Genomic DNA, 15,354 nt, shown 5'->3' on the forward strand with positions numbered 1-15,354 from the left:
AGTGAGGTGGCAGACAGTGGGTGGCACTAAAGGTGTAATGACAGAGAAAATAAGTCAGAAAATGAATGGCAGTGAAGGAAAAACGTAGATATAACAGGTGATACATAAAACATTTTCAATTCAAATAACAGCAGATTCAAAGCTTCCTACTTGAAACAGGCTCACATCCAAAACTAAGCTATTTTAGACCATTTGAGATCTGTCTTGGGCCCAAAATAGGTAGGTTTGTTTAGAGTCTGTCGTGTTCCACTTTGAGCCTCAAACATTTCCAGGATGAATGAGATAGGTTGTGATGCACGTGAAACCAAATGTTGCAAACTTGAAATCAGCATTTTGAATTCAAAACATTCCAAATATAAAATATTCTGCAGAACCCCCACCACCACCAGAGGTGACCTACTTATTTTTTTTCTTGGATCCTGTTTCACTCAGTCCCCACTATTAGCCCTCTTCTTTTCAAGTTATTTTTTTTTCCCCTGCCATACTGACTTTCCATTTCAATGCAGGAAAGTAGGGCAGCTCTGAATGTCTGATAGTTGACCATTTTCCTCAACATCCAGAATGTTCATACATATACCCACACATAGCATTACCCTAGCCATGTTGTGCCAAAGGATTTGTTACTGCTGCCACAAAATCTTAGTGTCATTATGCTATAATTGCTATATATTTGTAACTAGACTCTTAATGTGTGAAACAATATGAAACCTCATTACCCACTACCTCTTATAAGCAAATATTTCTTCCCCTCCTCTGACTTTTAAAGCAATATAAAACAGTATCTAATTGCTCTGAATAATAGATATATTGTCTTAAAAATAACAACGCAGAAGGAAAGAAATGGTAATACTAACCCCTAATGACAAGAAAACGGTACTGGCACTGACTGCAAAGGATAACACAGCAGCCACAGAGCACACAATGAGATCTGATCTCAGGGTTTCTCTCTGCGAATATAATTTTTAAAATATAAAAATACAAGTAAAGACTCATTTGGTTTACAAAATTAAACTACTTATTCCTTTGCAGTTAACAGCGGCATAATAATTACAGGAGTCTTGGCTTTAAAGAATCTTCTTCCCTTGTACTTGTTTAATGTTCAGGCCAGTGTGTTGGCAAAGCTTCTTGAATCCAGATACGTGGTTTATCTAGCACACACCCTCCATAACAACAATTTAAACAAAGGTGGTTATACAGGAACAATCTTTAGTGCACTCGGACTGGGAAGAATTTATTTCAGTTTCAGATACAACCAACATGTTGCCAATGGCCAGATAATTGGTATGACCTAGGATTGTTATAAGGCAAAAATGAAGGATGGCAAGATAGACTTGCTTTAATTCTTTGCAGGCGGGAAGGAAGGAAGAAACAGGTGGTGTTCATAATTTCTTATATTCCGAACTTTTTATATAAGCATGGTGTGAACACTTTGCCAAATGACACCTATTTTCCTTAGTGAAGAAGGATACAGAGCAGACAGCAGACAGTTTTCTCAACAAAACAGTTTGAACAATAACAACATGATTATGCATTTGGCCCACTGATCCTAAACTTTCTACATAGCAAATGTCTCAAAAGCTGCTTTCCTGACTGGGAGGGGAGTGAAACTGATTTATTGTCCCTCTTCAGTACAAATAAGACTATGTGTCTGATACCTGTTTTCCAAAATTCCCTAACAAATCATCAATATCTCTGGAAAAACAACTCAGTGCAAACAATGTAGAGGGAAAGGATTAATTTACCTTTGCTAGAGCCGTATAAGACTTTCAATTCAAAGCAAAAAAGATGCTTCAAAGTTGCAGGCCAAGAAACATAGTACTAATCAACAATTCCTAGAACTGTTTCTAGTCCTTTCTCTCCCAGCATTCAGGTAAAGGCTGAAAACTTTTCCCTTTAAATAAAATTTGGATGCCTAAGCTTACACTGGGGTGCCCTCATAGGCATTTTTTGTATTACAGTTGAATTTTTTATTATTAATTGAGGCTGGTGAGCAGTATGAGAGCCACTTCAGTGGAGTGATTAAAATGCTGGACCTGGTACAGCAAAATCTGAATTGTAGTCCTGCCTTGGGCATGAAAATCATCTGACTGATTCTGAGGCTGTCAGTCCCTTTCAAGCATAGGGAAAAGACAATGGCAAACCATTTCTGAAAATGCTGCCTAGAAAGTTGCAAGGGTTTATTAATGTAGTTGCTAGATGCCAATTCTGAGTCAAAGGCCAAAAAAAAGTATGGTATACAACTTTTGGGAGTAAAAAAGTAAATAGGAAGCATCTTAAAACAGTAAAGAATTCCAGCTACTTTTTATATACCCTGGAGTGGGGGAGGAGGGGTGAAACTGAGAAAAAGGAAGACGTGCAACATGTCCCTGAAATTGTCCGTCTTCTGTCATTCAACAAAGAATCCATATGGACCAGTTTACAGCTCTACTGTAAAGTGGTTTAAGCAATTTAATATAACATCAAATAATAGCTCTGACATTTCAAATGTGATACCATCACAAAGGTCTTGATAAGACTTTTTTTTTTCCAAAACAAGGAAGCCTACCACTGATTCTCTCATCTTCTCAGGGAGTGGATCGACTCGTGGCTCTTCGAAATGTTGCTTTACAAGGTGCGGAAAATATTTACAGTGAATAAGAGACCTAATTTACAGAACAAAGGAAAATCAGTTAGAACACCAATCTCCTGAAAAGAAAACAATCCTAGACAATAGACGTATTAATTTTTTCTCCTAGCTTATTTAAATAACAATTTACCAACTCAAGAGATGGGTACCAGCCACTTAACAGATCTCTTGGATCTGGAAGTGAAAGAACTGGCTCTGATTCCACCCTTGTAATTCCAAATGGCAAGTTCATAGGTCTCCACCCCCATATTTGGAAAGCTTTCATCATTAATTTTTGGATGGGGTATTGTTCTTCGAGACCTACTTGGCACACAGTCTGGAGAACTTCTTGGGCGCAAGAACATTCAGAAACTCCAGCTGAACCAGAATGTAATGGCATGAACACTTTTGGGTGCACAATGGTACATCCATACAACATCACTGCTTCATAAGCAATGCACACCACAGTAAGCAATGGCAATGGCTTCCAGTAGGTTTCTGGCTGCAATTCAAACTCCTGGATAGCATCAATAAAGCTGTACATAGCATGGAGCCAGGATACTTAAGAGAACACCAGACTCTTATAGTCTCTGCCCATCCCATTATATTCATAGGATAGACATGCTTTAGGTCCATTCTGTGAAAGAGTATCATCTTATGAAACTTTGAAGGTATGCTTTTCCTGTCACATGTCTGCCCTATAGAACAGTTTTCTCTCTGAGGTTTAACATGGCACTAACTCCTACTGGCCTTCCCTGTTTCTTTTATGTTTTATGTATGTATGTATGTATGTATGTATGTATGTATGTATGTATGTATGTATGTATGTTTGTATGTATCTATATATCAGTGGTGGGTTGCCCCGGTTTGCACCAGTTCTATAGAACCAGCAGTAAAACCAGCGGGAGGCCCCGCCTACCGACCCCGACATCATCAAAACGCTTCTGCGCATGCACAGAAGAGTGCGTGCATGTGCGAGTGAAGTGAGCGTGCGCGCGGTCCCGCTACAAACCGGTAGTAAAGGTAAGTAGAACCCACCCCCCCTGGTATGTATGTATGCATGTATGTATGTATGTATGTATGTATGTATGTATGTAAGAGAGACAGTTTGGTTAAGGCGCCAGACTAGAAAGCAGGAGTATATGAGTTCTAGTCCCACCTTAACCATGAAAGCCAGCTGGGTGATCTTCAGCCAGTCACTCTCTCTCAACCTAGCTCAGCTCCCAGAGTTGTTGTTGTGAGAAAAATAGGAAGAGGAAAATGCGTCGGATATGTTCTCCACATTGAGTTATTTGTGAAACTAACAAAGGCAGGATACAAATAAATTTTAAAATATATTCTCTTTTATAAGTATGTTTCCTGTCCTATGTATCTTCCTTTTATACATATGTTCTCTTTTTCCTGATCTCTTTTATACGTACGTTCTCTTTTTATGTTTATTAGCTGCTCCGAGTCATTTGATTAAGATGCGCAACTAAATAAATTTGTATAACAAATCAAAATACCTCTACAGTAGAACATCTGGTCACGACCATAATTCGTTCCATAACTTTGGTCGCAAACCAATTTGGTCATGACACAAACCTAATTTTGGAAATTTGGTGCTTACAAAAAAAATGGCGTTGAAGGAGAAAAAAATTGTGAATTTTTTGGTCTGAACCTGATTTGATCATGTTCAGAAGCGTTCATGACTAGAAGTTCTACTGTAGTTCTGTAGTTTAAACCATACAAAAGCATCAGTGATAACTTACACTAAGACAGATGGATCACTGCTCTGCCTGCTCAAATGATAAGAAAGTGCCACTAAAAGCCCACAAAAGGCAGAGAACAGTGCGGGAATATGTTGAGCATCCCATGGTTCCTATAGATAAAGAGGAGACAGAGATGGAAGAAATATGGATGTCTTTACATTGTTTGCAAGCTTACAAGTTACTACAGAAATAAGTTAAATATCATTAACATGCTGGAATTCACAATAATTAAATGGCTGCGTCATATATTAAATAAACTATATTACATTTCATCAGGCTAATGAAGTTGTGATATTTCAAACATGGTATCTAATTATGCAAACCACAATACCCTTAAAATTGGCAATTAAGTAAAAAAAGCAAGGAAAATCACGAGAGGCTATTTTTTTTCTCCTTACATACATTTTTAAATTACATAAACTATGTTTAAATAAATAAATGAATTGAAATGGCATTAATTTTTAAATTACATAAATATAATTTTAAATGAAAAAGCACTTTTTCTTGCTCTTCAAAAAACATAGTTATGAATACATATGAAAGTGCAAAATAAAAATTAATAGGTTGAATCCAAGGCAGAACTTGCAAGGAAGATGTTCTAGAACAGAGTTGTAGCTGTATGTAAAGAGTTGTATGTAAAGTGGTGGGAAAAATAGCAAAAAAAACCAAAACCCATCTTTCTTTTTTCTTCTTTCAGCACTTATTATTTCAGAAAGTTGAGCCTCAACCAATTTCTCATTAGTCAACTAATGAGCCATATAAAAGTAAGTTATCTCCAAACTTCCTATCTCTGATTTAAAAACACAACATATTCCTGGGCAACAATTCAGCTTAACTTGGCCAGTTTTAAAACTATTCAATTTTACATTTCACAGGGAGCTGGATGCTGTTTTGAATGGAAAAATGTTATCAGTCTGTCTTCCAAAGTTATCATACTTTTTTGACATTTTCATTTTTCGATGACACCTGCATTAGATTTTAGCAAGAACAGACAATGTACTGCCTCAGGATGTCCTCGCCTTCTAAAAAACATTTTTATTTTGAAGCACTCTGACTTCTCAACAAAATCCAACACTCTAATTGTTAAAATCCAGCAGAGTAATTTAATGCCATTTTGGAGGAAAAAATACATACCCTGTTTCCCCGAAAATCCCCTGATAATAAGCCCAATCAGGCTTTTGAGCACATGTGCTAAAATAAGCCCCCCCCCCAAAAAAGCCCTCCCCAAAAATATTTAAACGCATGTACAGCCGTCCCCCCATTTCCTCTGGTTAGGGTTAGGGAAACAGAGCTGGAAATCAGGTAAGATGGCAAGAGGAGTCTTGCTCCAAGTTTTGCGGCCCAAAATCATAAGACCTCGAAAATAAGGCCACTTATTTTGGGGTTCAAAAAAAATATAAGACAGGGTCTTATTTTCGGGGAAACACAGTAGAACTTTAGTATAAGTATTAAAAGTAGGATTGTTATGGTTGAAGAAAAATGAAAGTTCCACAGCCCCAAAAAACAAGAAATACTGGTAAAATGTTAGCTTTCCTATTTTGTAGGAATGCTTCACAGGCATTCCACTCCCTATCCCTGAAGAACCCAAAGCAGCTGAGTTTGCCCATCACATTAATTCATAAACCATGATTTACAAACCATAAGAGTTGGGTTCATATATATTGGTTTCCACTATATTGGTTTAGATTAATGTTTCTCAACCTTAGCAGCTTTAAGACTAGTGGACTTCAACTCCCAGAATTCCCCAGCAAGCTTGCTGGCTGAAGAACTCTGGGAATTGAAATCCACAGATATTAAAGTGGGCATGGTTCAGAAACACTGATCTCGAATGTGAATACATCCCTGGAAAGAAAACACAGTTGTGTTCTTTCTTGTGTCTGGAAGGGATACAGGCACCTTCAGCATTGTCTGAACTGGCAATTGGTCAGTTAATAGCAAGTAAATCCTGAATTGCAATCCATCCACCCATTCAACATTTAAAGTCATGCTTTAAAAAAATCAGGTAGACGTCTTGTATAAAGAAGTATGTAAATGCCAACATTAAGAGTACACTGGGGTCAGGATATGAAATACATAGCACCATTTTGGAACAAATAATTATTCTGCTTACAGATACCTTCAAAAATGAAAAAGCAATAAAAATTCAAATTATATGTAATTTTCCTGCGTAAATGGAAGGTCTACAGTTGATGTATGTAATTTGCAGCGAATATCTTGTAAATCTTTTACCGCGTTTTCTAACTTCAGGGTAGCAGCATTATAAGCATATTTCAAAGCTCTAGGAAGCCCAGGCTGTGGGCAAGATTGCTTATCTGCAAAACCACCTGCCTGCTGTAATTTAGCTTATTAGCCTGCAGAAAGATGTGCAAATGACAGGACATGTTTAAAAGGATTGCCCTTAATACTATTTACCAAAGAGACTTTGAACGTTCAATTAACCCACAGAGAACACCAACGATATAAATGAGTTTCCATTAAATTCACATTCTCCCATCAGTAATCTCATTTTAAAAAAATCCAGCTTTTCCCTCATTTCATTTTCCTTTCCCCTAATTTAACAAGAAACCAAAGCCTAGCTTACACACAGCAGAAGGGGCAATCTGTATGGCTTCCACACACTGATGATGTTTAAGATGATGATAATATTTATTTCAGCCCCCCTATTAGATTGGGCAGAGAAGGCATGCTGTGGATACCATCAGCTAGGGATCTACATTTGATGGGTCCCAGAATATGTGTCTTCTCTGCTATGGTGCCCACTTTATGGAATATTTTCCTCCGCCCCCCATCCAATTACATTATCTCCATCACTTGTGACATTCTGGATGGTCCTCAAGACTGGCTATGTCATCAGGTCTGGGGTGCCCAGGGAACCAGAGATATGATCAGATGGCTCCATTGTTGAGGTGGCCATTTTTATCCTCTTTTTGCTTGGGGCTTTGTATATTTGGGTTTTTTTTTTAATACTATCTACTACTTGAGGTAGATTTTTACATTTTTATATATGCCATTTTTATATTTGTGGATTTTATCTAAGGTTGTGCACCACCCAGAGTAAATTTTGATGACATGGGCAGCTACACAAACTTGGTTAATAAATAAAATAAACAATATTTGAAAACTTGGCTTTTTTATTTATTTATTTATATGCCGCCCTTCTCCGGAGACTCAGGGCGGCTTACAATGCGCTAAGCAATAGCCTTCATTCTTTTGTATATTTATACAAAGTCAGCTTATTGCCCCCACAACTGGGTCCTCAATTTACCTACCTTAGAAAGGATGGAAGGCTGAGTCAACCTTGAGCCTTGGCGAGATTCGAACCTGCAGTAATTGCAGGCAGCTGGTCTTAATAACCAGCTTAATAACAGGGTGCCTTAGACCACTGTACTACCAAGGCTCTCTTTTCATCCCATGCTTTGGATTATACCTCTTATAAGATTTTATCAGTCTGAAGGATTGCTTTATTTGGATTTACATACTTCTTTTCTTGTTTTTATCATTACAGTATTAATATGTACTCCACCTAAAGTCTTATGTAGTTGGATGACCATCCACCCATCCATCCACCCATCCATCTATCCATTCATCATCATATGGTAAACAAAAAATATAGTTCTTGTTTGCAGCTAAAATTATGTTCACAACAAACCCTGCTATCCTGCTATCCACTTCCTTCCCACTCTCCAGGGCAGACTCTCCCCTTATGAGGATGGAAAAATAATGCAAATTAGATTTATATTCATACAGGTTCTAGATATGGGGGGGGGGAAGAAGAAAACAATACCATAGTCACAAGCAATTCTAGCCTATTTTGCTATTAGGATTACTCCTCCTTACCTTAACTGCATTGAAGCAGAATGTGTACAGGACAATTACAGCAATAAAGCTTCGAGAAATACTGTACAATGAAGAGTACATTCCAGCAACAGCTGAAATACAGAAACCAACATTTACATATTTGCATCTGGATATAACTACTATAAGATAAATCAAAATGGTGAAAGCCCCCTGCCTATTATCAGAAAGGCCTTTTTGCCTGGATGTGTTAAAATAAATTAGGTCATTCAATCAGATAAATTGCTGGACCCAGAAAGACAAGAACACCAGCCTCAAAACACAAGTTAAGCAAAACCACAAATGTTACTCTTGCGTTGAGACCCAGTAAAATAATACACAGCACCAGAGGAACTGGTTAACTTCAAGGAACTCTAGCTTGACAGATGCCACGTGCTACAGAAAAATCAGCAAGCAGTGAGCGTATCCACCTACTCAATGTAATTGAATGCCGAATGCAAGAATCTTGGGAAAATAAAGTATCATACTAAAACAGAACATTTTATTCTAAACATTGGTAGCCTAAATTGCAGATGTTCTTGATTTGAAACTACATTTTGAACTTGTATTTTGGGAAGTTTAAATTCCCACCAAATGCCATGATATTGGCCTCAATATTTTGTAAAGGCCTCTTGTGGGGCGAGCATCATAATATCTGCAGTTATTACAGGCCGCCATTGCAATGATCACAACCTAATAGTATGGGGGGGGGAGGGGGGATGCAGTTTCCTATTCACCATTGATACAATGTGTAGGAAAAGTTAGCGACAAATGGCATCATGGTAGGCATTTGCAGGAGATTAGAAAGAGATGGAGTAATGCAATATGCATCACAATGTAAGCACCCCTGAGTACTTGAATATGACATTGCAATGCAAATACAAAGGGATGGCATTTGCAGGTGTGCAAATCGTGCACGTTTTGACATTTTTGGACTGAGAGTAAGAGTATGCTACTAGAAGTTAGCTACCATATCTCAGTTGCCCAACTGCTGCACTTCTTTATGTTCCAAGGAGCTTAAGGCCACCAGTGACCACTAACCTATCTTGTATTTTCCATCATTAGAAAGCAGTCTAGCTGCCAGCCCCAGCACTGCTGGGCAATGCACTTTTCCTTATTTTAAATTCTAATTCCGTGTATATGTTTTGAAAAGTTAATGTACATTTTGGAAGATCAATAGAGCCTCACGCATTCTGAGGTACACTGCAATGTCAATGAGGCTGCCAAAGCAAAACCCTTAGGTCATACAGTGTCCTGAGACACGAAAAGGTCCTGGGCTGAGATAACCATCACCATGGTCCAAAACTCACTGATGCTAGATATTTTTTTTTAAGGGATTTACTGTATGCATTTAATAGAGATGAACTACTAGTGAGACATTGCTCAATTTCTAAAAGAAGCATGGCTCCAACTGTATTGCTACAGATCCGTTTGCTGTAGTCCAGATCATTTTTCTCAAGCAGCAGTCTATCACCTAAAGTGAACAAATGTGAAAGATAAGGCCACTGTCATGCTTTGAATAAGTATGTGGACAAGAGAAAATTTAGCAGAGGCAGATTATCAGTCTGAAGTGAAAAGGAAATGTAACTATAAAAATTCTCACCTAATTTAACCAGTTCTGGATATTACATATAACCACAGATATAACCATATATAGTACTTACCAGAACCACCAAATACCAGCATATCTATCTGTTCAAGGATATATATACAGAATGTGTTGATTTGTGGGAAAAGACCAAGAAGAGAAATCACAGGAAAGCAGTATAAAAATCCTGAAATTAGACATGGAAAGAATAGAAGCAGAGATAGGGAGGGAGAGAAAGGGAGAAAAAAGAGATTTGGTTGACTCCAAAGATATACAAGAAGAATGCTTTATATATATATAGAAGGAACATCAGTTACATATATACATACATACATGTGTAACATGTTCCTTCTATTACACAGTTATATATTAATACATGTACAATACATATTAATAATTGCTTAATATGTACTAAAAAATGAAACATAGTGGTAACTAAAATTGCCAAGAGATGATCTGGTGGAGGAAAGATGGCTCCTGTCAGACTCCTTCTTCTAAAAGAAAAAGCAATCAGAGAGCTATGTTGACAGGGCCATTGGGAATCTGTAGAAAATTGTGTTTCAGAGTTCTCCCAGATTATTTGTTCCATTTCTTGGGCTAAATATACCAGTAGTTCTGTTTCTGATAATCTGGCCGACAATCAACCATATGTTACAAGCTGGAATGGTGATATTTTTATTCCAATCTGTTGCACCATCCATTAGAAAGCACCATCCAGCTTGTGACTCCTGCCATAAGTTTTCAAAATAGTATGTGCATTTTTGTGCTTTACTATCTGTCCAGCACACAGTTACAGTTCTAAGCCTGTTCCTTCAAGTTGAAGGGTGGCTTAGGACAGCACAAGTAATTTTGGAGGGGAAAAAGCCATATAAGCTATTTTATTTTTGGAGAGATTCAACATTCATAATATAAAACAGTACATATATTTCAAAGGAAAACAGTAACAGTAACAAAGTTGGAAGGGACCTTGGAGATCATGTAGTCCAACCCCTGCTAACGCATGAGACCTATACTAGGGATTCGAACCACCGAACTGCCAACCTTTCTGATCAACAAGCTCAGTGTCTTAGCCACTGAGCCGCCTAGCTTAAAATTCCGTTTTAAAACAATGGAAGATATTAAATATCTCACAAAGGAAGAATAAAGATGTTTTAGTGTGAAAATCAGCTTGAGTGACAAATCATGCCTCTATACAGGGATTCAATTCCACCTCTTTCCTTCACAAACATCATTTATGATTAATTATATGTTGATATCAAAAATCAATCTCTTTATGTAATGGGGGAAAGATATCCTATTATGCAGATTGTGTGTTAAATATGAATCACTTTCTCCACATGTGTAAAATATTCTGCATATTCAACAGTCATCTACACCATGGATGGAATTTTATTAAAATGTAAAATGGCAAACAGAATTTTTATACATGCAGAGAAACAAACCACACGTGGACACATTTTGCCTGCTACAGTCTACAGTAAAACAAAGTCTCTTAAATTGAGATGTTGCTGTTCTTGGTCAAAGCGGACTTTGACTAAGTCTGCTAGCTTCAAGAATCTTTATTGGGCCACGCCACTACAGAAACTTTTTATCAGTGGTGGTGGTTATTACACTCTTCTCCTTCCCCATTGATCTTTTCTCAGGCCCTATTTAGGGAGAAGAACTAATATAAATAAGTGATACCCTTTCTGCTTCATTTTTCAATGGCGATATCAACACATTCCACTCAAGAAGGACCCAGAATCCTCTTAGAATGAGGTCCTGAAGGGAAGGGACAGGGAGATGGGGCTCAGATTAAAAAAAAATAAATAAGAACTTCAATATTGGACAGAAATTCATGTTTATTTATTTATTTATTTTTATTTATTTATTTATTTAATTTGATTTATATGCCACCCTTCTCCGGAGACTCAGGGCGGCTTACAGTGCGTTAAGCAATCGCCTTCATACTTTTGTATATGTATACAAAGTCAGCTTATTGCCCCCACAAACTGGGTCCTCAATTTACCTACCTTAGAAAGGATGGAAGGCTGAGTCAACCTTGAGCCTGGTGAGATTCAAACTTATAGTAATTGCAGACAGCTGGTGTTAATCACAATGCTATCAATCTGCTGAGCCACCAGGCCCAAGATCCCATGAAATATTTTTTGTCAGGGGAATGTATATCCATCTATCCTAGTTTTGTTCAGCAACAGCAGAAAGCTGGAAGATTGGATCCAGAGTTCAAGGATAATGAGTTAGTCCTGGTGTACAACTCATTAATTTCAGAGGGAACAAAGCTTCACTAGTGTGCTGTAGGTCCACCCCAATGTTTTCTGGAATTCAGTTCACATGAAGAGTAATTTCTTAGAACACTAAGCAAGGAGTGATATGCTGGCTAAATCAGCATGTTACCAAGCAACCATGGGAAATAACTCAAATACATCTGCTAGCGTCAAAAGCTCATTCCTCAACAATAAGGGAACCATTTGTCCAATCATTAGAATGAGAAATTAAATTGACTTTTTTAAAAATGGAAACAAGCGAATTTGACATGAAAATAGTTGATCATTAACAAGGAAGAGGCTAAGGCCAGTCTTTTTAATTTGACACCCAAAATTTTGGAACTCCATACAGGAAACAAATTCTAGGAGTTACACTATCAGTGTAACAGGAGAGTGTCAGAATATTAATGATAGCTAGATAGCTAGACAGACAGACATTGATTCTTGTAACCACAGTTCATAAATTCAAAAATAGGTACATGCTTAAACAAAATGTTAAGAGGAAAAAAGATGTCAAAAGAAATTCCTAGTAAGGCCATGCCAAGGTTGCAGACATTTCGCTTTCTCTCCCTCCTAAATTGTGCACATGTGGAAAGAAAGGAGAGGGATGGGATGGGATGGGATGGGATGGGATGGGATGGGATGGAATGGAATAGAATAGAATAGAATAGAATAGAATAGAATAGAATAGAATAGAATAGAATAGAATAGAATAGAATAGAATAGAATAGAATAACAGAGTTGGAAGGGACCTTGGAGGTCTTCTAGTCCAACCCCCTGCTTAGGCAGGATATCCTATACCATTTCAGATAAATCAACACCTTCTCCAGGAACTTTAGGGATTAAAAGTACGGCATCGCTGCCGTCTCTTCACACGGCAGAGATGTGTGAAGAGGCAGCTCTATTTCTCTCCTCCCTGATAGTTGCAAAAACAAACATCATGAGAAGTGCTTGAAGACAGCTGGTACACAGAAAATGTAATCATGTTCCTTGCTGCTTCTTGTATTTTTGAAAAAAAAAGTAACAATCCTTCATAATGCAGGGAGCATCCTCTTTTTCCTCCCCCTTTCCTTGGACAGCTTTTTCTTCCCACCACTCAGCCTCAAATGAAAAATGATCCTCCATCAATCCTTTCCAGGTGGGGACTTTGGCTGAAACTCCCGTTCACACATGGCAGATACACGAAGCACTTTTCTTACCCCAGAAATTCAATCTGATCTTAGTATTTGATGTATTAGCTATTTTGGGATCCTTGTCATGCTGCAAGCAATAAATCATTGCCTTTCAGAAGACGACGAAGCAGTTGATAAAATGGAGAATTAAGAAATTAAAAGGACAGGAATCTAACCTTGAAGCAGGTAAGAAATTTTAACTGTTTGAGACAGAACAGCAAATAAAGAATTGGTGACTCGCCAAAAAATAATAATAATCATAAACCGTATCAAAAATCAGGCAAGCCACAAAAAAATTCTGCTTCTGCTTGAACTCATTTCTCTAGAGCATAAAGGAGCTTTAATAGCAGCTATTACACAATGCTTTTGTTTCAAATAACTTAATTGACTGTGGCAGTTTATTGCATAGCTTCTAGACAGAGAACCTCACAATCTCTTAATCTTGTTGCTCTTGATTTGGTTGAGATAAAATATTACAAGCAGCAAGAATTGCAACAGACTTGGCATGTGGGGTAAAGAAATTTGTGCTGTGTTCAGATCTATCTTCCAACTGATGCAAAAAACGTAAAACGTTTTGCCAAATACACCTCATAGCCTGGCAACAAGGTTACTTTTTATATCCTGCAATTTGTGGGTTTATCCTTGGATACTGGTGTCAAGAAATTTTGTGATGCAGAAATGACTGTTAATTATCTTAAATAACAGATTTCAGATAGCTACTCCAGAAACATCATAATCATCCACTAAGAAAGCAGTAGTTTGGAGGGCTGGTAAGCCTATTATTACAACATTTTTTTTTCTATTTTCTCTCCCCCCACCTTTCTGTATTTGAAAGACACGAATGGGTACTTAGCAAAATAAGAATATTTGGAGAACTCTTTGTATTTTTGCACAAGTAACTCACCTATTACATGGTCCCTGATCACCTGAATTGATTCAGGTGAGATCTTCAGGTCATAAACAGTATAATTGAAGGAATTTCTGGTTTTAGATCCTGCATCTAGTAATAGAATAAGGCCACACAATATGCTAAAATATATAGGCCGGCTGTATATTATCACCTGGTTGTGGCCCTAGAAAAGCAAGTTAACAGAAAAAAATATTTAATATCAACATAAAATTTCAAATTCATAACTAAATCTGCACAAACTCAAGAAGTTTCAGTGCTTATATACATATCACATATCCCAAAAAATAGATGTTAGAAATGCATTTCATTTTAAAATCCAAATAAGCCCTCTACATCAAGATTTTGATAACCATCTATACAATGTAGGTTATAGTAAAGCACTGAACCTACACTCTGATCAGAATTCACTGTTAAGTCTTAATCTTGCTAATTGGCTTTGTAAGGTTGTTTAATCATCAAGTGATTCAAGACACTGTACAGAAGTAGAAGAATCAAATAGCAAGCAACCATCCAGGAAATACAAACATTAAAATAATCATCATTTATTAGTGGATTCATAAAATGCCATGGCCCAAGGTCTGCAAGATAAGTTAGATCTTAACTGCTAAGAATCACATATGTAGTGATAGAAAATAAAACCATCTCACTGCATCTGCACTTCCCCAAACTCTGGAGATTATTATGATATTATTCTTAGCAGCTCTTTTTAAATAGCCTAGCCATGTCACAAAATGTTGGCTGCTTGAGGGAAGTGGTGGAAATGACCTAATTACTGGAAAGTTCAAAAGGCCAACAAGGTAAAACAACTATGGTGTGAATTTTCTCCTGGGAGCTCTGATGTCTGACACTATGAAATCTATTTGTATTATGAAATAGCTGCTCTGTTTTCCAACATTCAGGAGATCTTCCTGTATTTAAAATTGTATGGTTCTCACATGATAAACACAAACAAAACAAATTAAATATAGTTCTTCTATTGCCTGAAAGCCTTCCTAATTAGACTTTAATGCTTAAGGCCATAAAGATGAGGAAAATCATTTCCTTGCAATTGTGTTTCCTAACATTAGTGTCAGGTTACCCTTGTCAAAATCCCCTGACCAGGATTCACTTGTGAATTATAGGTATGTTAACTCTGCATGGCTTAATTAGTTTTCCCAGTTCAGCTCAACAGAAGATTCACAAATATGTTTTGGCTAGATTAGAATTTTTACTATTGACAAGAATGAAATC

At 37.3% G+C, this 15,354-nt stretch overlaps 1 protein-coding gene across 1 annotated transcript in view; it reads right to left on the minus strand.

Moving 5' to 3' along the window:
- The window catches only part of PCNX2 (pecanex 2), a 100,644-nt gene that overhangs the window by 59,685 nt on the left and 25,605 nt on the right, over window positions 1-15,354 (minus strand). The window contains exons 13-18 of the mRNA XM_060692360.2: window positions 14,119-14,287; window positions 9,855-9,965; window positions 8,194-8,285; window positions 4,357-4,466; window positions 2,546-2,642; window positions 855-947 (exon numbers count right to left, since the gene is read on the minus strand). Of these exons, the coding sequence (XP_060548343.2) occupies window positions 855-947; window positions 2,546-2,642; window positions 4,357-4,466; window positions 8,194-8,285; window positions 9,855-9,965; window positions 14,119-14,287 (672 nt within the window). The remainder of the gene's footprint in view (window positions 1-854; window positions 948-2,545; window positions 2,643-4,356; window positions 4,467-8,193; window positions 8,286-9,854; window positions 9,966-14,118; window positions 14,288-15,354) is intronic.

The sequence above is a fragment of the Pantherophis guttatus genome, chromosome 1 (assembly GCF_059756535.1).
Source record: "Pantherophis guttatus breed Tessera chromosome 1, ASM5975653v1, whole genome shotgun sequence".
In the NCBI taxonomy this organism is placed as follows: Eukaryota; Metazoa; Chordata; class Lepidosauria; order Squamata; family Colubridae; genus Pantherophis; species Pantherophis guttatus.